The 27,559-nt window shown below is 51.6% G+C and overlaps 1 protein-coding gene and 1 long non-coding RNA gene across 4 annotated transcripts in view; both read right to left on the bottom strand.

The window, feature by feature from the left end:
• RPS6KA2 (ribosomal protein S6 kinase A2) overlaps positions 1-5,916 on the bottom strand; it is a 363,002-nt gene extending 357,086 nt beyond the window's left edge. For all 3 annotated transcript variants that reach the window (XM_027601223.2, XM_027601225.2, XM_027601224.2), the window contains exon 1: positions 5,801-5,916. In XM_027601223.2, coding sequence (XP_027457024.1) covers positions 5,801-5,846 — 46 coding nt within the window. In that variant the 5' untranslated portion in view covers positions 5,847-5,916. The remainder of the gene's footprint in view (positions 1-5,800) is intronic.
• Positions 5,917-15,558: 9,642 nt separating this feature from the next.
• LOC113926398 lies at positions 15,559-22,875 on the bottom strand. The gene is made up of 4 exons (XR_003521303.2): positions 20,715-22,875; positions 17,765-17,861; positions 17,387-17,526; positions 15,559-16,985 (listed from the first exon to the last, which is right to left on the bottom strand). It is a non-coding gene; the product is annotated as an uncharacterized LOC113926398 (long non-coding RNA).
• Positions 22,876-27,559: the final 4,684 nt, after the last annotated feature.

The following is a 27,559-nucleotide window of genomic DNA, read 5'->3' as shown; positions in this document are numbered from 1 at the left end:
GCCTCCTGAGCTCCCTGGACGGGTGGAAGGAGCATCTCCCACTTGTGCTACAAGCAGCCCAAACCCCAGATGATGTGAACCCAAAATCCAGGAAGGAAGGGTGGCCCAACTGAAGGAGTCAAAAGTCCCCAGAAGCCAGTCTGTGGCTCAGAAAGTGAGGGAGCTAAGCACTTGGAACGTTTGGAATAAGGGAGAATGAGTCTTACTGAGTTGAAAGGGCAGGGTCCTCAGGGGTCAGCCTTCACGTGCTGGGAGCCGCCTCGTGAAACGGCATGTCAGCTGGGTGTGGAGGGACGGGGTTTTATAGGTCACAATCAGCCATCCAAATATTAATTTATGCTATCATTGTTGGTAAATGAGTATTCATACTTCAAGTCTTTCTCCGAAATTGTCTCCTGAGGATTTTCTGCATTCTTCCAAGGCCATATGGTGGACCGTTGTGCAGGGACTATTATCCAAGGGGGGGCGGGGGCGGGGATCGGTGCCACTAGCACCGTCCTGTGCCTACACAGCCCTATGCAGCGCCCCTGCCCCCCGAGGCCGATTTGTACAATGCTTCCCTTAAATCCACACTGGACATCATTAGGAGCCTTATAACAATTACCTAAGTGTGTTATACTTTCTTTCACACATGTTTCCTGATGCTTTATGCCACCTGTTCGCTCTTCTGACCTACAATCAAACGATCTGAGAACAGAAACCTTGATTTTCAACTTTATCTCTAACACCTACAGAATGCCTGAGAACTTACTTAATGAATTAATAATATGAATTATTGTTGTATTATATCTTAAAAGCTGCTTCCATCACGGAATGCTCAAAGCTCCTTTCAGGTGGGACTATGTGCCAAGTGGTCTAAGGGCGAGCGAAGGTCAGGAAACAGATAGGCAACTGACCAGCTGGTGGAAAGGAAGGTGTCATGATTTACTTACTGAGAAGTGTTCACAGTTTAGACATAGACTGGGTCCAGCCTAGGAAGAACCAGACCATGAACCAGAGGATGAGAGGATGTTTTCACATTGGTTGGCAGTATTAATGGGGATATATTAAGGATTAAGTAAATTGCATTTTTTTAAAGATTTTATTTATTTATTTGAGAGAGAGAATGAGAGACAGAGAGCACGAGAGGGAAGAGGGTCAGAGGGAGAAGCAGACTCCCTGCTGAGCAGGGAGCCCGATGTGGGACTCGATCCCGGGACTTCAGGATCATGACCTGAGCCGAAGGCAGTCGCTTAACCAACTGAGCCACTCAGGCGCCCTGTAAATTGCATTTTTTTAAGAAAAGATAAAATTTAGTTTCACCTCTCAACAGACCAACCTCTTGAATAGAATAATCATTGAATACATACAAAATAGCAAACAACTACCCAGAGGCTCTGAGAGTAAATTAAAACAAGCAGATTTTGGAAGGGAGACACAATTTGGAAGAAATGCCACATTGTGAGTTTCTTGTTCTATGACCTTTAGCCATAGTAACAGGATGGTATGGCTGAAAACTACGATCAAAACCCACAGAGACTTCTGTTCAGCCAGGATGGAGCAATAGAGGCTAGATTTACCCTCCTATCTAAAACAAAAAGATGCAAAAATATATTGTTCAAAATATGTGGAAAAATGGCTATGAGTCATATTTTCTTGTTTCTTCGCATGGCTGCCAATTAGGATTAGATGCTGGACATTTCAGCTCAGGACAGAAATCCCACCAAACATTTATTTGAGAGAAGGGAATCAGATAAGATGAGCCCGAAGACTTCCCCACATTATTACCTGGAGAGAGTCTGCTCGTGACAGAGCAGGAAGCAGAGTCCAAACAGAGCTTAGTGGTCCCCCTGAATTGAGGAGACAGAATTTGGCATTTGGGAAGAATTTAGGATTTGGGAAGATTTGAATTTCTGGTTTTAAAACCAATGAGGAAGGAGCTCCAGAAATATGAAGAAATGCACCCTTGAAAATGTGGCTGATACTTATCTGTTCATGTATATGGGGAGTGTACCAGAGGCCAGAGAAAGAGCCATTGTAAAGGAGCACAATCCATGGAGCTCACATGGGGCTGAGAACAGGTCATACTTTCCCCAGCCTGAGTTGAAAGAGCTCCTACTACGTGAGCATCAGTAAAGTCCTCAAAAGGGTACTGCCTTAGTAATAGGAATAAATTATCCCTAGACTAAAGGCTGTCCTGAGCCCACATCACAGGGTTTTAAAGCAAGCTTTGAAGAGATTACACTAATTACAAGAAACTAAACTGCATCCCCGAACAACACTCAACAATACTGAAACAACAAAATTCAGCACCCAACAATGTTAAATTTAAAATGTCCAACATCCAATCAAAACTTTCTAGTCATGCAAAGAAACAAGAAAATACAAACAACGCAGTAACAACAGAAACAGACCCATAAATACAGAAAACTCATAAATACAGAGAATTCATTGGGGAGGAAGATGGGGGGATGGGCAAAATAGGTGAAAGGGATAAAGAGGTACAAACTTCTAGTTATCAAATAAGTAAGTTATAGGGGTGAAAAGTGCACCATAGAGGATATAGTCCATAAGATTGTAATAACATATGGTGACAGATGGTAACTATACTTACTGTGGTGAGCATTTCATAACATACAGAATCGTTAAATCACTATGTTGTACACCTGAAAATAACATAATATCATATGTCAACTACACTTCAATTAAAAAATTTGAATTTAAAAAAACAGGAAAATATGACCCATAATCAGTAGAAAAATCATCAAAGAAACAGACTCAGAAATGACAGAGATGAGGGGTGCCTAGGTGGCTCAACTGGTTCAGGGTCCCTCTCTTGATATCGACTCAGGTCATGATCTCAAGGTCGTCGGATCAAGTCCTGTGTGGGGCTCTGTATTGGGCATGGAGCCCGCTTAAGATTGTCTCTCTCCCTCTGCCCCTCGTGTGCTGTGTCCCTCTCTAAAGAAAGAAAGAAAGAAAGAAATGACAGAGGTAATAGAAATAACAGAAAAAGATATTAAAACTGCAATTATAAATATGTACCATATGTTTGAGAAGGTAGAAGAAAGCATGAATGAAATGAGGAGAAAAACCAAAGTTATGAGAAAAAGATCCAATGGGACTTCTGTAGATGAAAAACTTTCAAAATTGGCACAGATAACAGAAAATCTAAATAATCCTGTATGTGTTAAAGTCATTGAATTAATATCAAAAAGACTTTTGATGTCTGGCCCAGATAGTTTTAGTGTTGAATTCAAATATTGTAGAAAAAAAGGAGTATAAATGTCACCTAAATTCTTCCAGAAAACAAAGGAAGGGGGCGCCTGGGTGGCTAAAATGGTCGAATGTCTGCCTTCGGCTTGGGTCATGACCTCCAGGTCCTGGGATCAAGCCCATGTCGGCTCCCAGCTCAGCCTGGAGTCGGCTTCTTCCTCTCCCTCTGCCCTTCCCCCTGCTTGTGCCCTCTCTGTCGCTCTCTCTCTCTAATGAATAAATAAAATCTTAAAAAAAAAAAAAGAAAACAAAGGAGAGATAAACACTCCAATTACTTCATGAGTCCGATCTAACATTAATACCAAAACCCTACAAAAACATTAACAAAAACAAAAAATAGGAAGAAAAGTACAAATCAGTAACCCTCATAAACACACATATTCTGAACAAAATATTAGCAAGTATAAATTAAACATGTATGAAAAGAAGAATGTATTTTTAAGTTGGGTTTATCTAAGAAATTCAAGATTGGTTTAACGTTGATCAAAATCAACCACCCTGTTAGTAAACAAAAAGTAAAAAAAGGTAATTTCCAAGTTAATAGAAAAAGAGAAGGAAACCCACATGATTGTTTTAATAGGTTCTGAAGAAGCATTTGACAAAGTTCAATATCCATTCACGATTAAAGGAAAAAAACCCTCAGAAATGGATGAGAGCATCTTCCATCTGATGAAAAATCTGCAGCTAATGACCATCCTTAATGGTAAATTATTAAATACTTTCCCCTTAGGAGCACAAAATAAGACAAGGATACTTTATCTCATCACTTTTATTCAACACTGTCCTGGTGATTCTAGAAAGCGCAATGGGCAAGATAAAGAAATGAAAGACGTAACTGTATAAAAGAAGAAAAAAACTATTTGCAGATGACATAACTGCATATACAGAAAACCCTAAAGAATCTATGAAATAACGGTAACTAATAAATGAATTTAAAGTAGTACTAGATTATTACATTAATAACATTTATATTTTTAGCCAACAATTGGAAAATTAAATTTAAAACAAGTCCACTTATAATACCATCTAAAACAAAATATTTAAGAACAAATTTAGCAAAAGATATATAAGACTCTACACTAAAAACTATAAAACACTATAAAGAAAATTAAAACCTCAGTAAATGGAGAGATACATCATCCTCACTGATTGGAAGACTCAGTACTGTTAGGATGTCATTTCTTCTCAAATTGATCTGTATACTTAGCACAGTAACTCAATTACAATCAAAATCTCAGATTTTCAAAACAAAAATTGGTAAGTAGATTCCAAAATTTATATAGAAATTCAAAGAACCTAGAATATCCAGAGAAATCCCTTAAGAGAAAAACCAAGTAGGAGGGCTTAAACTTCCTGACTTTAAGATTTGCCATAAAGCTCCAGTAATCAAGACAGTATGATAGGGGCAAAATGACCCACAAAGGGATGGAATAGAATGGAGACCCCATTAATAGACGTTTATTTATATAGTCTCCCAATTTTCAACAAAAATGCCAGAACAATCCCCAGAGCAAGAGAGAATCCTTTCGACAAATCGTGTTGAGATAACTGGATTTCCATTTTGTAGGAAAAGGAAACTTGACTCCTTGTCATACCGTATACAAAAATTGATTTGCAATAGATCACAATTAAAACCATAAAATTTCAGAAGAAAATATAAAAGAAAATCCTTGTGACTTAGGAGTAGTCACAGGTTTCTTAAAGAAGTCACAGAAGGAAATAACCTAGAAGAAAAAAAATAGATTATATTCAAATAAAAACTTCTCATCAAAGCACAGCATCTTTAAGGAAACACGTACACATTATACAACTTTTTAAAAAAATTGGAAAACATATATCTAAGGACTGGTTTGCAGAATATATGAACTACTACAATTCAATAATAAAAACACAATCCTCTAAAAATGGGCAAAAGATTTGATGAGCCCCCTCCGTAAAATAAGATACAGGAACTGCTAATAAGCACAAGAAAAAGTGCTTAACATTATTAGTCATCAGGGAAATGCAAAGTAAAACCACATGAGATACTACCACCAACTTACTGGAATTCCTACAATTAAAAAGATCAATACCACCAATTCCTTGCAAGGATGCAAAGCAACCAAAACTCTTACATGATTGTTGCTGGATAAATGAGGATAAATGACATAACCACTTTGGGGGAAAGGTCTGCAATTTCTTTAAAAAATGAAATCTATATTACTCTCTGATCCAGCAGTTCCATTCCTACGTATTTATTCAAGAGAAATAACACATATCTCATCAAAAGACTTGAACAACACTGATCAAAACAGCCTTATTCATAATAGCCCAAACGGGGAGAATCCCAGCTGCCCACCAACACAGTGGATAAACCCGTCATTTCGTGCAGAACACTACCCACTACACTACCCAACGTGAGCAACACGGATGAGTCTCAGGATTGCCGTGAAGACACGGGTAGACAGAATAACACCCTCCGAAAGATCTGCGAGGGCTGATCCCCAGAACCCTGACTCCGTTAGCTGACATGGTGAGGAGGCATTCAGGGTGTGAATCAGCTCACCTTCAATGGGGAAGTTATCCTGAATCACCCAGGGGGGCCCTGTCATCACTTTCCTTAACAGTTGAACAGGGAAGAAAAGAAGTCCCAGTGGTGCCTGGTGAGGCTAGAGAGGCCCAGGCTGGCTTTGGAGACAGAGGACGAGCATGTAATTGTGACATAATAAATAGAAATTCTGGTCTTCAGTTCCAGGCTCACAGCCTCAAAGCCCTCGTGATTTCCTCAGTGATTAGAGCAATAGGCACCTTTTGTTACATTTGATTTTGTCTTTGGTTCCTGAAATAGTTTCAGAACAATAAAGGTGAAATGGGTGTCTTCGGTTGTTCATAACAAACTCTGAGCATACGTAATGAGGTGACTTTTGGAAAGCCCCCCCCCCCCCCGATGACCTAAGGACAGGGCTGGTCATCAGGGGAACCAGCCATGGGATTAGAGAGCTGGGACTTTCAGTCCCACCCCCAGGCTTGGGGAGGGGAGGGGCTGGAGGTTGAATTCATCACCAGGGGCCAATGATTTAATCAGTCATGCCTGTGTAATGAAGCCTCCATAAAAACAGAAAAGGATGGGGTTCAGAGAGCTTCTGGGTTAGTGAACAAGAACACATCCATGCGTGGGGAGGGTGGTTCACCCCTACACTCCACAGGGTCAGAAGCTCCTGTGCTTGGAAGATAAAGTTGCATTGTTTAAGCTGCTAAGTTTGTGATAATTGGATACAGCCACTGTAGAAACTAAATATAACTAAGTAGAAGAATTCCGATGGGGAAAGGGCAAATGCTGTTTGGCTCCAATTTTGTAAAGTTATAGGCCAATCTCATGTGTGATGGGAAAAACATCAGCACAGTAATGGGGGCGGGGATTAACTGAGATACAGGTACAGGAGCCTCTGGGTCCATGGTCTGTTCTCTACACTGATAGGGTCAGGGCTATAAAGTGTGTGCGTTGTCAGAGCCCAGTTAACGGACACTGCAGCTCTGCATTTCACTGGATACAAATATGACACCTAAAGTGAAGACCTACAAACAAGTGCTAATCTGGTTAATGATAGATATATGATGAAGTATTTATGGGGAAGTATAGAGAGGTTGGCTGTTTATTCTGAAAGGGGTCAAAACTAAGATGGTTCAGTGGATAGACAGAGGGATGGATAAGTGGACAGATGGCAGAATGAACATAGTAAAATGTTCGTGGTAGAATCTAAGTGATGCGTATACAGGTGTTCACTGAGGTGTTCCTTCAATTTTGTTGTTTGAAATTGCTCATTTTTTAAAAAGTAACAGGTTGGATCTGTATAAAGAATGTAAACAAAACTCTGAACCAGAAAACCCAAAGCTTTAGGTCAGGGGTTAGATCATTGGGGAGATTTTTGAAAAAGCTCCTGTCTGAGGCTCCCAAGGATTTGATAATAATTGGTCTAGGCATGAATGATTTTTTTTTTTAAGATTTTATTTATTTATTTGACAGAGAGATAGAGAGCCCTAGAGAGAGACAAGTGGGGGAAATAGCAGTGGGAGAGGGAGAAGCAGACTCCCCGCAGAGCAGGGAGCCTGATGTGGGGCTCGATCCCAGGACCCTGGGATCATGACCTGAGCAGAAGGCAGACGCTTAACCCACTGAGCCACCCAGGCGCCGCGGCATGAATGATTTTTTAAAAAGAGAGAAAGTAAGGCTATCCTCAGTCAGAATCCTTATATTCTACTTTCCAACCCTCCTGAAAAACAATTAGTCCTTACGGCACGTGGGCTGAAGACCTATCAGATCTGACATAACGAGGAAACACGATTGCTCATGTAGCATCCTTGCATCATCATCACTATTGCTCATTTTCCTCTCAAAGTAGGACGTGGGAAACCGAGGCAGAGCCAAAGAAAGACTAGGCAACATATTTTTATACTTTTCAGGCCTTGGGCACATAAAGCTTGGGTAGGAGGAGAGAAACCTCGGCGCCCAGGTGTGTGCGTGCACAGGGGTGACTGGAGACTGGCGTGGGTGTTGCGTACTGGGCTGTAGGGTGTCCCGCATCCAAGTCCCGTCCACCTGGAAGCTGCAGACGTGACCTTCTCGGGAAACAAGGTCTTTGCAGATGCGATAAGATGAAGCCATGCTAGATCGGGGTGGCCCCAATCCAATGACTGGTGTCTGATAAGAAGAGAGAACTTAGTCACGGGGGAGGCCACGTGAAGGCAGAGGCAGAGGTTGGAGGCACGCGGCCACGGCCAAGAAACACCTGGAGCCACCAGAAGCTGGAGAGGCCGTCGTCAGAAGGAGCCCAGCCTGCTGACGCCGTGACTTTGGGGATCTGGCCTCCAGCCCTGGGGGAGTCAGTGCCTGTGTTGTAAGCCGCCCGGTGGGGTAATGTGTTCCGACAGCCCGAGCAAAGTAGTACACACCAGACCTGGCGCTGGAGTGACATCTCTGTTCCCTGGCCTGACAGACCGGCTGTCCCTGCGCAGCGGACGCCGGAGGAACCGCTAAAGCACCTGCCCCCGCCCCCAACAGTCCCAGGGCTGCGTGCATCACCTCCACTTTGACCAGAGCCTCTCGCCGTGTGGGCTGAGCTTCAGGGGCTCACCTCACAAATGCCGCGGGTGGAAGATGCCGTTTGCCAGAGGACTAACCCGGTTCTCTCCGGCGATTCCTACCTGCAGAAGGTTCGGCCCCCGCGTCATGCCCTGGGCAGACGGACGGACACAAGTGTGGAGGAGGGAGCACAGAGGGGTCGCGGGTCACTCCTGTTCCCCGAGGCCTCTGGTCTCTGTGTCGGGGGCTCCTGGAGCCAAGACACGCGACCGTGTCTTGGTCTGTCTCTGCAGAGCTGAGGAGATGCACGGCCCGTTTCCCTTCCAGCAGCGTCTCCAGTTGGAGCCACCTGAAGGCAGAACCCCACCTGGATCGCAGGTGGGCCTTGGCCAGGTGTTACTCGTTGACAACAGTTTTGGTGGATTTGTGGAATGACACGAGCAGACCCCCGAATTTAAATTTTCCTCCCAGGGTTCAGGAGAAGATGCTCCATCCACCAGCAAACGTCGGTGTTTCGGGGCGCAGCAGACACGAGGGTTAGAAGCCCGAGCCGCGGCGTCAGAACAAAGCCTGTCGCCAGCGCTGCCCGGGAGTGTGACAGGCGTGGCTGTCCTGTCCAGCCGAGGTCTGAGACGTGGCGTCGCCGCCCGCTCTGCCTTCTCTCCCCGGCCCACTGGCTGAGGGTCTACACCTGCGGTGGGGCGGGGGTCTGTGGACTCAAGTGGGGAAAAGAGCTACGTCTTTGTCTTTACCGACCTCCGCGAAGTTGCGTATTCCCTTCGGCTGTGAGCGTGGAAAACACAGTGGCTGCATCAGGACTGGTGATGTTGCTACTGATGGAAATCTCATTTTCACATCCCATTCCCTGTCAGCCTAGGTGCCTTATTTTGGAGGACGTTATTCCGAGAAAAGCCCATCCCTCAGGCCTCCGGAAGGGGTCCATGGCCCCGAGAAGATAAAGCCCAGCAGGGAGGCGAAAGGGGACGGCAGGGCCGCCCTCCACAGGCGCCGGGGCGCCTGAGTCCCCGCGTGCAGGCGCCCAGCCCCCCGCCCCCGAACGCTGCCATCCGCCAGCGGTGCAGGGAGAGACAGGCCCGTGTGTTTACCGGAGCAGCACCTCCCGGGCTGCTGCAGAGACAGCAGGCGGCCACCGGGAGCTGCCCCGCGCGCCCGGCCCCGAGCCCCGAGCCCCGTCTGCGTTCGCCTCCCCTGTGGCACGGGCCCTCGGGGCCGGGGGTGGAGGGCGTCCTGGCCCAGGAGCCTGAGTCAGGCAGCCCCTGCCCCGGCCCGACTTGCTGAGACGCACTGCCAGGGCTGTCCTGTCATGTTCATTCTGCTTTGGGGAAATGAGGCCACGGCCCCAATGTCCACCGGCCTTGCGGGGTGCCCGAGAGCTGACATGGTCGCACGGCGGTGCCCTTTCATGCAGAGAGACCCCTGCTCTCTCCCCACCCCAGCCCCGGGGCAGCCAGGCCCTTGCTGGAACACAGCCTCGGACGCACAGGAGGAGGCGAGAAGGGGGGCGGGGGAGAACGGGGCCTCGCCAGCAGTTAGAGGGGCTGCTTCCTGCCCAGCGCCCAGCGCCTCTCACCTGCCCCGGAGGCTTCTCGGGGAGTGATGGCTGCTATGCCTTGGAAACCTCAGCACACGCCAGACACACTTCTGGGCCCGTCTCTGTGCGGACTCGCCTACCGCTCCCTAATGGGCCCGCATTTCACAGGCGAGGGAAGTGAAGCAGAAACAGGAAGCCAGTGCACCGTCGGACGGGGATTCGAACCCGGGACTCTGCAGTCTCTCCTGGACCCTCCTGCCCTGATGCCCCAGCCTATGGGTTTTGCTGCCATTCTCACCCACCCCTGCCTGCCCCTCCCTGCTGGTTGGACTCAGCCTTCCAGTTTGCTGCTTCAGGAGCTATGAATCTGTTCAGTTCTGTGTCCCAGATCTAGACCCCAGTCCTGAGCCACCTCGCTGGGAGACAGTGCAGAGCTGGAGAGACACTGAACTTTACATCCAAAGGACAGGGTGGTTGTGGGGGCCATGGAAAGTCCCGGCTCTGGGTCCCCAAAGCCATGCTTGTCAGAGGGCATCGAGCAGCAATCACCGGGGTCCCTGCTAAAATGCAGACTGAGACACGGGTGGAGGAGGAGCCTGAGACTCTGCATTTCTAACCAGCCGTGGTGATTCCAGTGTGGGAGGCCCAGGGCCCACGGCTGGATTAACATGGACCTGTCGGAGGCTTTCTGGTAACCTTTCAAAGGAGTGTGAGCATACCTGCTCCGTCTGCCTGCCCAGGCTTGCTGGGAGGACCACGTGGGAAATCGCGGGAGGAAACAGTGAAATAAAGCACAGCTCACCCGAAGTGGCTTGTTGCTGCGCTGACCTTGCGGGTTCCTGCCGCCGGTCCCTGTGGAGCAGAGGGGAGACCTTGGCCTGAGAAACAGGCCCCACAGAGGAGGAGGAGCAAGACAGCAGGAGCCCGGGAGGCCTTAGGCACTGGCCGGACGCTGCCCCGCCTGACGGCCCCCGATGGGGGGGAGCTTGGCCGGAGCAGCGTGCAGACGGAGGTGCCGGTGGCAAAAGGATGCCGGATGAATCCGGCCAGCAACCGCCGCTCCGGTGTAATGTCAGGCTGGGGAAGATGTGGTCTCTTCCCTGCTCCTTGAAGGTTATAGCTACGTATGAATGTTGGAGCCACTGAACACCTGCCTAGGAATTCCCAGCTGGGGAAGCAAACTCCGGAGTCACCCCAGCCTCTGGTGTGCAGATCAAGGGGCTCAGCGCCAACCACACCCCTGGCAAGTGCACGACATTGGGTGCAGGACCACAAAGCGAAGGGAGAGGAATGCAGGGGCATTCCAGTTTCCATCTGGGAGCCGAGCGCCAGAATTCTAGCCTCATTCTCACTGGACGTGGGCGTTAAATCCCAAGGTCTCAATTCCCGGCACGGAGATGAGAAAGAACAGCATGTGGCTTTCTGTGTGTTATGTCACAATACGTAATTTTCTCTTTTTTTGGCTGCCTCCTCCCTCCCTTTGCTCGCAGCCTTGACTGCAGCAGGCGGGAGGGGCACCCGGCTGAGCGGGCCCGTTTCCATGGCGGTGGGGCCCGTGGCGTGGGCCTGCTCGCTCACATAGCACGCTGCTCTGGACGTGCAGAAGAGCAAGGACAGCCATGGTCTTGACCTTCTGAGAGCCTCTGGGAGGTTTTGTGCACAGAGATTTGAGTGTTTTCTGTGCTGGAGACCGTGGAGCCTGGGCGGGGTGGGTTCTCCCCTCAAGACGTGGATAGAATGTCGCAGGGAAAGCAGAGACACATGGGGGACACCGGGCGGTGAGCGAGACGCGTGAGGTCCCCGGAGGCCCCCTTGCTCCGTAGCGCCTTGCGGGCCCCGGCCGCACGCTCACCGCCCCTATCCAGGCGGGTGTGGCAGAAGGAGGAGGGTGGTCCAGGATTGCTCCCACACGCCACGGTACCCCCAGCCCTCGGCACACTGCTCCTTGCCTGGAGGAGGCGCTCTGGGAGTAGTGGTTGAATAAATGAACGGATAAATAAAGGTGAAAGTGGCAGGAGGTACAAGAGGTGCCCCTCCCTGCTCAACTTGCAGTAACTGCCCGGGTCCTGGCGGCCCTTCAGCCCTTCTCTGGGCTCGCTGCTTCCCTATTCCTCCGTGTTGTTGCCCAAACGCTTTTGTTTCCCTGGGGGGCCCTGCCTTGCTCCCCTCCTTGGCGTCCTGCAGAGCCAGCCCCAAGGCAGGCTCTCCTTCCGCCACGTCTGTGCCATTCACACGGCTGTCTCGTGCCCCACCTGCGTCGTCACACCGTAGATCTTCTGGACGTACTTTTACCCAACTGTAGAGCAAACGTCTAGAAGCCTGGGACCAGGTCTTCTGTTGCGTCTTTCCAATCCCTTAACACAGAGGCCATGATAATTTATCATGAAGATACTCCTAAGCATTCCCAGACATATCAGGGTAAAAATGTCCTTGGCTCAGAAAAAATAAGGGGGTAAAATAAGGCGGGTAACTTACAGGCCCTTTCTGAGATAGCGAACAGTCTGAATTTCACGTTCTTTCACAGATCATACTCCACAGTCACCGGCATGAGTGAATTAATTGTAGGCACATTTCTTGAGCCTGTAGTTTACAGAAGCTACTGCTTTTAAACTGGATTTCCCCTTTTCATTGAGGTATTCCTCCAGAAATAATAACACTTTGATCCTGACTCAACTAAGCCCAGTTTTAATGATGCTATGATTGATGATCATTGACAGCAATCCACGGTTCAGTGTCTTTTCCTCTTGTGCACAGATGCTCTGGATGGCCCCTCTGCACGACGGGGGAACATGGAAGGCAGCTCAAGCCTTTGGGTGAAGACAGGAAAACTGAGGTCTCCCGCTTTCCCTGTGAGTAGGTGAAGAGTAGATGCAGCTGACAGCATCCTCGGGTTAGACACCCATTCCGCCACCGGCACGCTCCAGACACCTCCAGGAGGCGCCTGAGATTTCCCGACGGACAAAAACCAGCAAGGTTCCCCCGAGATGACTAGATCTGGAGTCAGAGGCCTCCGCTGGCTTTGGCTCCTGGGAAAGCTTCAGTGTTTGTGTCCCCCACATTTGTTATGTTGCGCTCTTCATCTCCAGTGTGATGGTGTCAGGAGGCAGCCTTCGGAAGGCGATTCAGTCCTGGGGTGAAGCCTTCATGAATGGGATGAGTGCCCTTATAAAAGAGGCCCCAGACACCCCTGACCCTTGCGCCACGTGAGGACACAGCGAGGCGACTGCTCTGTTGAAGCAGGAACGGCCTCCCGGACACTGACTCTGCGGGTGATCTGGGACCGCCAGCTTCCAGAACTGTGAGGAATCAAGGTCTTGTTCAGATGGCACCCAGGCTACGGTGTGTTTGCTAGGGCAGGCTGACGGGATGAGACAGCCCGCACCACAGGGTGCGGGTAGTAGGTCCAGGGTGTGGTGGACGCTTTTCGGCAGACTCACTCCTGACACAGGGTATGTGCACGATTTCCAAACACGTCCAGTGGCCGGGTCATCCATAGGAAGTTGGTCATAAATGGTCCCGGGTGGTTATGTATGTGGAGAGATGAAAACCGTCATCGAGAAGGGCCGCTTGGCAGCTGGCTTCGGATTCGGATGTTCCTGAGCTGGGACTGCTGGCCGGGCACTCACGGTCCGCGTGGCTCCTCCGATGCCGCGGCCTCATCTGTCCCAATGTCTGCTGGGCGCTCAGGCCCCCGTGATGGGGTGAGACCAGGGATACGACGGAGGGTCTCCGTCCCACCGCGAACACACCATGAGCGCTAGTAACACACTAATAATAAAAATTGCAGACTTCACAGACAAGCGTGAATAAAACACGACAGCAATGGGATTAGAAGGCCAAGGAGGCAGTGGGAGGAGGCTGTAAGGTGCCTGTTGGCAGCAGGTCGACAAGAGGGGCCGGGGCGGAGGCCCTGGGAAGCATGACCCCTACAAACACAGCCAGCCCCGGGTGCGAGGGAGCCTCGGCCACAGCCCCCTCGCGTCTCCGACCAGAAGGAAGTGAAGTCACTGTCTCCAATGTGCCTGCTTCCAGAAGCTGGGGGCCCGCGCCCCTTGCAGTGTGGACAGGGCAGAGGACCGGCAGGGGTGGTATCCGGGCCAGCGACATGGGCGGGAGCTGGTTCATGTCACCTACTGATGCGTGACCACGTCCTCTGCCTCTGATGGCCTTGCCTGGACAGAAATCTGCCTGAACGCTCTTCCTCGTCTGGGCTCGTGAGTCCTACTCGAGGGGTGCTCTACGAGTCCGTCTGTCTGCCCTGTGTCCTCCCTCTGCTACAGGCACTGTTTCTCCCAGGCAACCTGGGGAGCCAGGTGGACCTCTTTCTTAAGTTGAAAAATGATTCTTCTTGGGGCGCCTGGGTGGCTCAGTCGGTTAGGTATCTGCCTTCGGCTCAGGTCACGGTCCCGGGGTCCTGGGATCGAGCCCCGCATCGGGCTCCCTGCTCCGCGGGGAGCCTGCTTCTCCCTCTCCCGCTCCCCCTGCTTGTGTTCCCTCTCTCGCTGTGTCTCTCTGTCAAATAAATACATAAAATCTTAAAAAAAAAAAAGAAAAATGATTCTTCATAACACAAAAGATTCAAAGAGGGCTTTCATCTCCCAGCTTCCCACCAGCTCCGCTCTCCTGGGATCTCTGTCCCCTGCTCCCTGCCCCTGCGCTGGACCTATGCCCCCCGTGGCTCTCCTGACCCTGGGATACTGAGCAAGTGTTGCTCTCATGCGCTAATGAACTGTCACCTCAGGATTCTTCATTTCTCTGTGGCCCTTGGGTCCCTCTCCCATGTCCCAGTACTGGTTAGTGTGGACACTGAGCTTCAGACACGGGCCTGCCTGTTTGGGATGCGTGTGCTTCATCTGACCTATCCATCAGCAGCCATCAAGACCGAGCCCCTGGCAGACTCCCAGAATCGGAACCGAGCGCGTCCTGGGACCCTGAGGGGGTGACGGGGCCGTCACTGGTGCCCGCTGCGTGTCTGCCCCTGAGCCACCAAGCAGCAGACGGGCCTGACCGCCGGCGCCATGTGCTGGCTGGGGCCACGGCCTGGGTCTGAGCCTGTGCCCGGTGTGGCGCCGCCGGGGCCCCTGGCGGTGAGACCCTCATCACTCACGGGGTGACTGTCTCCCCTGCCCTCCGTGGGGGCGAAGCCAACAGAAGGTGGTGCGTAAGCGGCAGAGAGCTTATGGAATTTCTCACCCCTGGAAATTCTGCTTCCTTGGTCTCCTGCTCATGGGGATTTGTGTGATAAACGGGAGAGGGGAAAGGGAGCGTTTTTAAAACCAAGACTGCCTGCTGCCTTGCGTCTGCCATGTGAGCTCTGAGAAGAGACAGCCCAGGGAAATGCTCCGGGAACCCGGGATGCTGAGCAGGGCTCTGGTCCTGGGCCAGCCGCAGAGCTGGCGGCCTGCGTGGCTCCGCATGGCTGGCAGCCTCAGAGCGGCGTGCTCTCTCTCTCCCCGGCGCGCTCTCGGGGACATTTCTCTCCCACTGGCGCTTCAGGAAGCAGCATCAGCTGTCTCTTCAACCTTCCCCGAGTGGTGCCCCCTCCCCCCCAGCTTCCTCCCTACGACAAGCCCTCCGTCAACTCTGCTCAGCGCCTCCGGCGCTCCCCGCACAGGTGCCCTCTGCCAGAGGCAGGCACGTCCCGTGCCAGGGCCCCGGTTCTCCCGGTGCAGTCAGCTCACAAGGCAGATGTGGCAAAACAAATTATTTTAGAAGAGTGTTATCGCAGCATCACAAAAATCCAGCATAAAGGGAACCAGAAGTGCCCCCCGACTCCACCTTAGAGGCCCGCCCACTGGAGCCCTGCAAGGTGGGGAGAATCCAGGCCACCCCCCACCTTCACCCCCAGCTGAGACCCTTACCAGCCCTCGGGGTAGGTTCGCACAGCAGATAATTGGGATATAGATTTTTGAGTGTTAGCTGTCAGAACACTTTCACTACTAAGCCTACACCATTCTCTCTGGACTCACGGCTTCGGTTTTACATCTTCCGGAAGAATTTCCGTGCACACGTGTGCACAGGCGCACTTTATAGATCATAAACACGCAAACGCCATGACTAGCTTTACAAGGGGTAAGACTCCCTCTGGGACGCTGGGGCCCCAGTGTGACGAGGCCCCGTGAGGACGGAGGACAAGAGCGCCGGTGTCGGAGCGCATGCGCGGGGCGCGGCCGGGGACGGACGGATCAACAGTCAAGTTGGCCGACGCTGGAGTAAGTCACAGACGCGGACGCGGGCCGAGCAATGATCTTCGCCGCGTTCGAGTGGAACCAAAAGCATCTGTGTGAACCCAGCATTTGCAACATATATGGACCAATATGGGAACACATGTAGATGTTAAGTGCGGAGAGGCATTTTTCTGTGCCAGAAAGTAAGGAAATGCTCAGGCAGCGACAGGGCCACGTGAGCAGATGCAGAGGCCAGCCGGAAGGGCTCCCACGGGCCAAACCGGGGACTGTTTGAGCACCAAATGATGAAAGTAATGGGTTATAACTCACAGCATGAAACAGGAAGCCCGGGTCCACACTGACTTAAGTTACTAAATTAATAGATTGAAAGTGTGCCGTGAGGAATGGGATATTTAGGTCACTGCAAAGTCCGTCCACACACAGAACAGTCACTAACGATGAGGAAGAAAGGCGACGTGCAACGGTAAAGACACTGTCAGCAGCTGGCTGGGATGCGTGGGAATCAGGTGCCCCCGGCAGGATGTGGGGGACCCAGGCCCACTTCTCCAGCAGACTCGACAAAAGAACATGCCCTGAGGAAACCTCAGAGGAAGCCCACCAAATAGTCCGCCCATGTGCCGAGGACAGGAAGGTCACACAAGTCCCGAGGAACATTCTGGATGGAAGGCCACGAGGGGGCATGGCCACTAAATGCAAGGAGGGGTCCTGGGTAGATGCTTTTCTCTACAGGTGATGTGGGAACAGTTGGTGGAGATGGAGCAAGTCTACGGACTGGGTGGCAGTGGAGAGTCAGGCCAATTTCCTCATCCAGATGGAGGCGCTGTGAGCTCGTAAGAGAATGTCCTTCGTTGTAGAAAGCACGCTGACGGTGTGTGGGTGACGGGAGACGCATTTTGTACCGTTCTTGCAAATTTCCTGTAAACTCTAAACTCTTTAGAAAGAAGAAGACATATGGTACCATGTGGCCGAGTGTCTCTGAGACACTAAGGGATGGCACGGAGTGGGGGTAGTTCACTGATCACCACATTTTCGGCTCCACTTTTTATTTTTAAGGTTTTATTTACTTATTTTAGAGAGAGAGCACGAGCATGCGAGCATGGGGAGGGGCAGAGGCAGAGGGAGAGAACCTCACGCAGACTCCATGCTGAGCGGGGAGCCAAACGCGGGGCCCGATCTCAGAGATCATGACCTGAGCCAAAATCAAGAGTTGGCCTCTCGACTGGCTGAGCCACCCAGGGGCCTCCCAGCTCCACATTTGACTGTTTCCACCAGCTCCACTGATATTGGTGGTACCGTCTGTGTTAGGGTTCTGCAGAGAAAGTGGGAACTTACAGGATTGATGCAGACATAGAGGAGAGCTTTATTCCAGGACTCGGCTCACAAGGCCTCTGCCATCTGCAGGCTGGAGGGCGAGGAAAGCCTGTGGGGTCCTTCAGTCTGAGGCCCAAGGTCCGAGAACCTTCCTCTTACGTCTGAGGGCAGGAAAAGAGAGACGTGTCAGCTCAAGAACAGAGAGTGATCTGCCCTTCCTTCGCCCTTCTGTTCCATTCAGGTCCCAGCAGATGGGATGGTGCCCCCACGGTTGTGAGGGTGGGTGTCTACTGGGTATAATGAGTCAAATGCTCATGGCTTCCACAAACACCCTCACAGACACACCCAGCAACAATGTTTACCAGCCCTTAGCTCAGCCGAGTCAACACCTCCAATTACCCGTCACGATCTGTCTCTGTGCACGCTCATCCGTTCTTGGCAGTGGAGACCTCGTAGGGAGCCCTGCATGGAATCAGTGTTAACCCTTCATTTGCCCCTGAAAAGCAGAACAGCAGAAACTCAGCCAGTTCAGGGAGACCCCAGGAACCCAGCTGGCTGGGTGCCTCGCATGTGCCAATGCTACCTTCACTCAAAGTGCATATATCAGAGTTCTCCAGAGAAACAGAGCCAGTAGAATGTGTGTGTGAGAAAGGGAGATTGATTAAATGAGTGAGTGAGTGAGTGAGTGTAAGGATTTGTTTACATGATTACGCAGACTGTCAAGTCAGAAACCTGCAGTTCAAGTCTGAAATCTGCTGGAGAATTCCTTCTTGCTCTGGGGAGGTCAGTCGTTTGTTCTATTCAGGCCTTCAGCTGATTGGATGAGGCCCACCCACACTAGGGAGGGCAGTCTGTATTACTCAAAGTCTACCCATTTAAAAGTTAATCTCCTCTAAAAACACCCTCACAGAAACATTCAGAATAATGTTTCACCATGTATCTGGGTACAGTGGCCCAGCCAAGTTGACAAATATGATTAACCATCACAGTGGACCAAGATGTTGAACGAAAGAACCAGAAGGAAAGCAGAACAATTTTTCAATTCTTTGGGCCCATATTTTCATGTGGGGTCCTTCGGTCTGAGGCTCAAGGCCCAAGAAACAACAGCTTGCTGGTTAAAATCGTATTTCATGATTTTAATGCAAAAGTGGTAAACTGCCTGAACATCACAGCTATGGTCCAACGTAAATGCAATGACATATTCCAAATACTATATCACTGTTCTATGCATTACACTTATGACAAACAGCATAGTGACCCACGGCAGCCTTACAGGTAACACAGAAGCAAGACTGTCCTGAGCTCAGCTTAAAAATCAGTGGCCAGTCCGGGGGCACCTTGGGGGCTCAGCTGGTTGCGCGACAAACTTTTGGCTTCGGCTGAGGTCATGATCCTGGGATTGTGGGATCGAGCCCCGTGTCAGGCTCCACATGGATCCTCCTTGGGATTCTCTCCCTCTGCCCCTCCCCCTGCTCTCTCTCTCTCAAATAAATAAAATCTTTAAAAAAAAATTTTTTTTTTAAATCAGTAACCAGTCTGGAAATTAAAATAAGGGGAAGATGTACCACATTCTTAAGAGGTTGACAGATCCTCCTAAAGAGATTGTTGACTACAGAAAATCACTGATAAAGGAACACAGACCCCATCAGACAGGGAAAATACGTTATTGCGGAGGCAGAGGTGAGCTTTACAACACAGTCTGTTTGCGGATGGAACACTGATGACTCATCCTTTTGAATACAAACTAACACAGAATTAATAGCAGCCCGCAATCAAGCTTAGTGAGGAGGGATTAAGAGGTCCTCGTTTTAATATTCAACAAGCCACACTCACCTGAGTGAACGCTAACTGCCATCTGCCTCCTCGTGGTCACCCTAGAAACTGCCATCCCAATGCACAGACATGGCGGGTGCTGGGGAGAGCTCCCGCCCAGCCCCGATGCCCAACGGGAGGCGAGATGACGATGGGGTGGTCTCCGGCTCCAGGCAGTGCGCTGGGGCCGGGCTCCCCCCACCAAACGCACTGTCTTTGCACACCCCATTTAAGGAAACTGCAAGTGACAGTTCTGCCTCCAAGAGGTCTCAGACTGTCTTATCCCCACACGCAGGGCAGTGAGCCCTTCCCGAGCCACCCGTGTCAAAGCAGGTGTCCGTCCAGGGCACTCCCGCCCCCCTGGGGGACATGGGGCGCCTGGGAGGTGCTGAGCCCGTGGTACAAGGCCTGAGTCACCGCCTGCCCTCCTGTTCTCTCTTGGCAAGAACGAGGGAGGAAAAGGCACGGGGCAGAGCCAATTCAACTCGACTGTAACAAGTGCTCAGTCATTAAATGCATTCCCAGACCTCAGCAGGTCGCCGGAGAGAGCCTGCCTGGGAGCAGGGATAGACTCCCCGTCCCACTGCCTTCTCTGGCCCTCGGTGGCCACGGTACCCCCTGCCCCATGTGGGGACTGCGCGGTGACGTGCACCACACCCCTTCCTGGAGCGTGGGCCTCCCAGGTTTGCTTGTCGGGCGAAGAGCCACCGTGTCCCTCGGACCATGCCTGTCGCGCTGTTACGGAGCTGACTGGGGTCGGGGTCTCAGGCCCTCTGTATGCTGGGGATGTGGCCCGGGGACCCAGTGTGTTCTCTGAGCGGCAGCAGGCCGTGTTCTGCTGACCTCTGTCCTCTGCTGGCCCAGGACAGCCCTGCCCCTGCCCACCTGGCTCCCCTGCGGGAGCCCTGCCCCATGGTGGCCTCCCCCCACCCCCGTCATTCTCTGCAGGAACGAGGGCCCAAAGGGAAGGTGACTGAACTGCATGGTGTGCAAAGCCACACCGCAAGCCTCACCTTGAGGTTAAAGAGTGTTGGAGGACAATCGCCAGCGGCATATACCCGGTACATGAGCACGTGCTCATGGATCACTAACTCCCAGACTCAAGAGGCAAGACTCTCTGAGAGCTAGTAACCCCTCTTCCATTGGTTCCTGCCCATACCTCAGTGTGTCACCTCCAGTAAGTGGCACCCCACTACACCCACATCATAGACAAGACCATCCATTGTAGCAACATCAAATCCTATCCATCGATGCACATGGCATAGCCCACCTGCAGGAGACCCCCAGCATCCCAGGTGGGACCACGCAAGTATCTGTTGCTGTTCTTCTTTCTAACTGCTGTTTCTTGTGCTCTAACACGGAGAAAAAGCATGCCGGTGACCTTCAAGTCTGTGACGAAGGGAGCCCTGCACCTGAGTATAAGACACTTGTGACTAACTAGGGCCACTATGAGGCGACTTCTGATAAACAGGAACCCCTTTGGGCCACTGCCAACCGTCTTTCTGCAAATCTGGTCAAATGTTTACTAAGCACCTACCGTGTTCAACCAAGCTGTGCGGTGCACTGCGAAGGCAGGAGGCGCTCACTGGAGAGCACCAGACAGACCCCCAAAAACTGGGAGAGTGGAGCCGACCGTGACTGGACCAACCACGCTGCACAAGCCAGGGTCAACGCCTTTGCTGGCGAAAATGGGCCCGTCAACCCTGCAGACTTTTCAACATCCAAAAATGAAAAGGAATTACTGCACGATTCTTGCTTTCTAATATATGGAAGCCGCGCAGGTTTGGAATGTTCCAGGCGAGTCCATGTGAGGTCACCGTGGAACCTATCAACTCTGACCCTGTGCATTTCCAACCCTCTGGCAATGTAGTGTCACCTGAACCTGAAACTCCGTCCATCTCATCTACAGTTGGTGGAGGGCTGGTTACAGCTCCCAGAAACACAGAATCCCTATCACACACCAGCATTTCTCACTGTCAAAGGTTTTGCTCAGGATGAGGAATTCCCATTACCGCCCTTCTATGTAAACGCAGCTGACCCAAAGAACAATGCGGCAGGCTGACCTCACAGAAGTACGGGCATCAGTGGGACATGTGGGGCGGTGTCCTGGCCTCCCACCCCACGAGCCTGATGCCGGGGGCGAAAGTAGCTCTCTGGACTGCACGAAGTGTTTTTCCAGCCCTCTGCAGTGATGAGCACAGCTGATCTAGCTGAATTTTGGAAAGATATTTACGAAGTGCCTCAGGACCTGGATTAAATTCCTTGTATTCCTGATCCAAAGTTCACAAAAACACCGCAGAAAGAGAAAACGTAATTAGACAATTCTGGCGCTTTCCTCCCCGACCAGGTTCTTTAAACCTTAGCCCCTCCCCGCCCCCCAAACTCAGCACCGTTAAACAAAACGCAAGGGCCTCATTTTATTCATTGTCTGTTGCTCCTTCCACTAGGCTGTAGGCTCCGAGAGGAGGGGCTTTTTTCTATCTGTTCACGGCGGGATCCCAGTGCCTGGAGGAGTGCCCGGCTCACGCAAGTGCTAAAACGTTTGTTGAGTGAATAAAGAAGACCCCCGGTCTCATGGCAAGTGAGGTGTAGCCCGTGTCTACACTCAACAAGAGCTCTAACAGAGGCAAGACCCCAGACCGCCCCCCCCCCCGAGACCCAGGGGCAGAGTGGGGTCCAGGAGGTCTGCAGGAAATTCTGAGGGTCCCAGCGGCACTAGCTGTCCACAGGACAGCCCCGGAGCCAGCCTGCAAGTGTGTAAGTGGGGGTCTGAGGGTCCCAGGGACGCTGGGCGTTACCGTGTAGGTGGGGCTGGCCGAGCTGCAGGAGAGTGCTCCCGGCGCACAAAGCAGGGACAGTTCAAGCCACAGAGACCTGCTGGCTGGCCCGGGCGGGGGGGGGGGGGGGGGCTTCCAGAGCCCCTGGGGGTGCTGGTGCCGCTGAGGGCTGTCTTGGAGAGCACTGCAGGGTCCCCACGCTACGGACTGCAGGCCTGACCCCGTGGCAGAGGGCCTCAGCTGTGATTCCGAGTGACAGGAACGAGGTGCTGAGGCGCCTTTGGAGGAGAGACTGGCCTGGAGTCAGCAGTGGTCTACAGAAGGATGGATGAGGCTCTGAACTAAGTCCTCATGGAAAGGAGAAAATGAATCTAATTCAAACACGTTTTGACTGACAGGAGTAGAACAAAGGAAGAGAAAGTTCCGAGTTAACGCTGGAGTTTCTGCCAGGACCAAGAGAGGGCAGGGTGGTGATGGCATTCACTGAGGGGGGGACACCACGCTTACACGGGAAGCAGTGGCTGGAGGCAGTAATCACTCAGGAATGATGACAAGTCACCAGGGGGCAGAGGCACTGTTTGGGGCAGGTCGGGGCACCGGGTGCCAGGCCCCTTGGGGCGGGCGCCAAGGTCATTCTTGGGCTTCACCTTTGGCGCTCTTCGTCTGGGTTTTTCAAGGGCTCCCTTTCCGTGGTGCTCCAGGCAAAGGGGTCTGCCCACAGCCGGCCCTCAGCTTTCGGGGGCGGGCAGAGCCGTGGGAGACCCCTGCCCGCCCCTCCTAGCTGCTCCTGCCTACTTGCGAGGCACTGACTCCCTGGGGAGGGGCCTCTCTTGGTCCCGGGGGTAGACCCCCCCCCCGTCCGCTCCTCCCCCACCTGCTCCTGCCCTGACGTGGGGAGTGGCTCCCTTGGTCCGTGGGAGACCTCTGCCCTCCCTTACCCGTCCCCCCCCACCTCCCCCCATCCCGCTTGCCCCTGCCCCGTCCCCCCACCTGCTCCTGTCCACCTACGGGGCGCTGACTTGGGAGGAGCCTCCCTTGGTCCGGGGAGCCCCTGCCCGCCCTTCCTCGCCGCTCCGCCCCCCACCTGCTCCGCCCCGCCTCTGGCGCTGACCCCCGGGGCCCACCCCGGCGCCGGTCGCCGGCCCCGGGTGTGTGCAGCGGGAAGGGCGTGGGCAGAGCTGGATCCAGGGAGTGAAGCTCACACACAAGACTTCCCTGTGTCTGCCGGACTGGACTGAGCCCTTGGGGCGGACTTCTGCTGCTTCGCGGCCCCGGGGCCCCCCCGCAGGGCCCGGACTCGCTGGGTTCCAGCGGCTACCGGATGCGCGTCCGGCACCTGCTGTGTGCTCCAGGCCAAAACAGGTGCTGGTAAGCAGTCCGCAGCAGGGCCTGGTGGCCTCTCGCAGTGATCTAAGCCTTGTCGTGCAGTTTGCCCGGGCCAGCCGCACGACAGCTCCGGAGCCAGCCTGCCCCCGGCGTGCCGCGCCCCGCCCCCTGCGCCAGCCCCAGTCTCCCCCGCAGGAAATGCCCCCGCTAGCACACTGATAAATACGCCCTGTTTAAAAAGAGAATGGCTTATCAGAACAAAGACAAGGCAGGCTTTAGATAGATGGGTGTCTGAGGAGCCTCGACAGACGCCTGCTTTCCTGGATCCCCCTGGGCCAGCACAGAATTGCAGTTCAAACGTGAAGTTTGTTTAGGTTCCCTGGCCAGCCTGGAAATAATGAAGTTGAAACCCCAGCCTTGAGCCATGTATTTGCAAGATGACTCAAAGAAACAATAGCAATCTTTTAAATGACTCCGGGGTATGAAGTTTCTTATTGAGTAAGGGACACTGCTGCAGGTGACCCAGGCCTGGAGGACCGTCAGCCAGTCTAGACACAGATAAAATCTTGTTTCTGTTCCACCCTCTGCCTCTCCACAGACCGGGACGCAGGTGGTCCACGCAGAAGAGAGGCCAAGCCACCCGGAGCCAGCAGGCCCACAGGAGAGCCTGGGGCCAGAGGCAGGGGCCGCAGGCTCTTCTCTCCTCGGTGACTGAGCCTGGGCCCTCAGCTCCCAGAGAGCGGGGCCCTGTCCTTCTCGGCCTTGCAGAAAGACAAAATAATGCCACTGCTTTTGATCAGACTCCTGACATGGCCACTTTGTGATCTGTCTGGGGAAAGCAGTCATGAGCATCTTTGTCTCAGGAAACCAGGTCTTAGCGTAGTGCTTACTTTTAGACATAGCCAAGGACCCTTCTGCAGCCCCTGGAATGCTCTGGGGACACAGATTCTTTGAGTCTGCGACACTTGATTCCCTCCTGTCTCCAATTGCCGGGTCAGTCGCGGTTCCTCTCTACTTGTTGCCTTGTAAATCACTGCACTTCAGGTGCGTCTCTTTTATACCAGGGAGTTTGGGTTTTGCTTTTGAGCCATTTAAAAAAGTTTCTTTTTCAACGGTAAGTGATGTGAATTCACGTGTCTGGATATGGCTGCTATGTTTGGTCTCAACTCTGTCATTTATAGCATGTGGCAATTACCGTGTGTCTTATGTTACATTTGACATTTCCTTATTCGGTGTGTTCTTTTTGTTTTGTGGAAAACTGATTTTGGTACTTGGGAAGGTTTGTGTTTTCACTCTAGTGGTTACTGATGTTAAGTGTTGGGGTTCGGGGGCGAATGGGCAAGAAAGAATTCTTGAGACGTGTTTGGTGCAAAAAGGGTGGCTTTATTACAGTACAGGGCCAGGACCCGTGGGAGCCGCACCGGGGTGTGGACGAGTGGCTGATTATGTACTTTCAGTTGGGAGGGGGTTAGGGAGAGCCTCTGAGGCATTTGGAAGCAAGGTTTCCAGGACCCTGAGGGGTCATTTATTACTATCTAGTAAAACCTTAGTCGTGAGACCCTGCAGATGTCTATCAGTGGGTCATATGCTTGAAGGATGATTGCCAACATATATCTTGGGGGCACTGTCATTTGTTAAAGTAGACTTGCAGTATCCTGGAGGTCCGGCTGATGTCAAGCTAAGGTTGCGTTTTGCCCTTAGCCAAGTATTCCCATTAAGGCATTTGAGTTCCTGGAGGAAGATTACCCTGCCTGTCTCAAGCAGTTGTCAATGTGATGTGGGGAACAAAGGCAGAGAGAAATATAGATAAAATTAAATGTGCTTATAACCTGCAGCCCACTGGCGAATCCTTGAGGGGGGCAGAGCATAACTCTCCCCCAGGAAACTCCCAACTGTCCTCATGCTGATGCTTTGTTAGAGGGAAAAACGACCTCAGCTTGACAAGAGCCAGGCCTCCTGGATCCTGTGAGTCTTCTTTAGCAGATCAAAGTCCTTTTGGAAACTTCCCTTTGTCTTTACCTCCCCAACTCCAAAGTCTATAATCAGTTGCTCCTCACAATCCTGGGGTAGCAGCTCTTCCTGCCCACGGGTCCTGTCTCTGTGCTTTAATAAGACCACCTTTTTGCATCAAAGGCGTCTCAAGAATTCTTTCTTGGCCCTTGGGTCCAGATCCCAACATCACTCCAAAACCACATCAAATGGACTGTAAGTTATGAGGAAGTTTAAGACTCTATAACGTATAAATGGTGTCCCTGAAGAAGAAAATTGTAACAATGTAACAAAACTACCCTTTAAAATGATAACCCTTGATGGGGCCCTGTGTAGCTGTCAGTTGGGCGACCGTCCAACTCTTGATTTCAGCTCAGGTCATGATCTCAGGGTTGTGAGATCCAGCCCCATGTCAGGCTCAGCGGGGAGTCTGCTTGAGATTCTCTCCCTTTGCCCCTCCCCCCAATTCGTGCACAGGCTTGCTTTCTCTCTCTAAAATAAATAAATAAATCTTTAAAAAAATAAAATAAAATTTACAGGGTGCCTGGGTGACTCAGTTGGTTAAGCATCTGACTCCTGATTTGCGCTCAGGTCATGATCTCAGGGATCTGTGACTGAGCCCCACGGCTGGCCCCACACTGGGCGTGGAGCCTGGTTAAGATTCTCTCTGTCCCTCGGCCCCTCCTGTCTCCCCCTCGAGGGCGCTCTCTCTCTCTCTCTCTCTCAAAAAATAACTAAAATTTAAAAAATAAAATTATAACCCCTGAAGACATTCCAGAGATAAAAGATGCAGATGTACATAATTGAAAGGACCTACTGGGTACACCAGGAGAAACTGGTCCAGAATGATCCGCTGAGACATATCCTAGCAAACCTTCTCCATAGAACTAACCTTCCTGGCCCTTCTCAACTATCATGTCCTCGCTAATCTCCTGTTGCCAGGGCCTGGCTGTTCGTGCCCTTCTCTCTCTCCTGGAAGTTTATTTATGCATCTGTCAGCTGTCCAGGAGCAAGAATTCCTGTCTCCTTCAAAGGTCCTTCTGGCTGAACGAAGAACCAAGTGGCTATGAGACAGATTAACAGGAGAAAAATCAGATTTAATAGTGTACACACAGGAAGTCCACCCAGACCTAGAAATTCCGGAGACCAGCAAAATGAGGTTCATGTGTCATTCTGAAGTAAGAAGAGGGCAGGGGTCTCGGACTTCCAGGAAGAAATGCAATTCACAGGAAGAGGAAAATGAGCTCATGTTTGATAAACAAATGTTTGCTGGGCCACACAGACCCAACTGGGACTGGGAGACGCTGATCAAGCAGGGCCCTGGCCCTCCCCCGGTCTCCCACCCCTGGTTCATAGGGAGACAGCCCTCTTCCAGGAGCAGGGCCCCTACCAAATTCTTTTTTTTTTTTTTTTTTTTTTTCTGGACGTTCTTGAAGGGGAGGCAAGGAGCTTTTCCCAAATCTGGGTTTTGATTCCTTTATAACTCAAAATAATCTTTATGCCAAAGCGACCTATCTGGGGGTAGCCTGCCCTTGGCCCCCAACAGGGCACTTACTTCAAGTTCCAGTTGGGCTGCAACTGTTCACATCCTGATTGTACCTGCTGAGAACCTGTTAAATGTTTTCTCACTGTAGTCTTTGTGCATTACCAGAAAGGTACATGTTACAAAGGATAACCTCAATCTTGCTTAAAAGATCTCTTCAGCCCTGATCAAGTAAGCCATCTTTACCGAGGGGGTTTTAAAGTGTGTTGAGATCCTTCAGAGATCTCCTCTCCAACAATTCCCGGGTTCCTCGTTTTTGTAGGAGGATAATTTTCCAAGGGGCTCCTCCTTGGAGTCATGGCATCACAGTGCGTCAGCCCTACTGTACGGAATACAGAGACCAGTAGCCAGACAGGTCTTGTCTGTGGTCCGTGTGGTGGGTTCTAATCCCCATGACTGGTGGGTGTGACCTTATTTGGAAATAGGGTCTTTACAGATGTAATCAAGTCAAAATGAGGTTGTGAGGGTGGCTCTAGTCCACTATGACTGGTGTCGTTCCAAGAGAAAGGAGAGGGAGATCTGACACAGACAGGCACACGGGGAGAGGCCACAGGAGGCCAGAGGCCGGGGCTGAGGTGAAGTCTCCACCTGTGGGGGATTTTGCCAGGAGCTGGAAGGGACAAAGAAGGGCTCCCCCACAAGTGTTCAGAGCGAGCGCGGCCCTGCCCGCACCTTGGTCTCAGAGGTCTGGCCTCCAGAACCATAAAGGAATAAATCTCTGTTGTTTTTAAGCCACTCAGTTTGTGG

The sequence above is a fragment of the Zalophus californianus genome, chromosome 7, assembly GCF_009762305.2.
Source record: "Zalophus californianus isolate mZalCal1 chromosome 7, mZalCal1.pri.v2, whole genome shotgun sequence".
Taxonomy (NCBI): domain Eukaryota; kingdom Metazoa; phylum Chordata; class Mammalia; order Carnivora; family Otariidae; genus Zalophus; species Zalophus californianus.
Note: the sequence above shows the minus strand (reverse complement) of the source record. Positions and strands in the feature narration are given on the sequence as shown.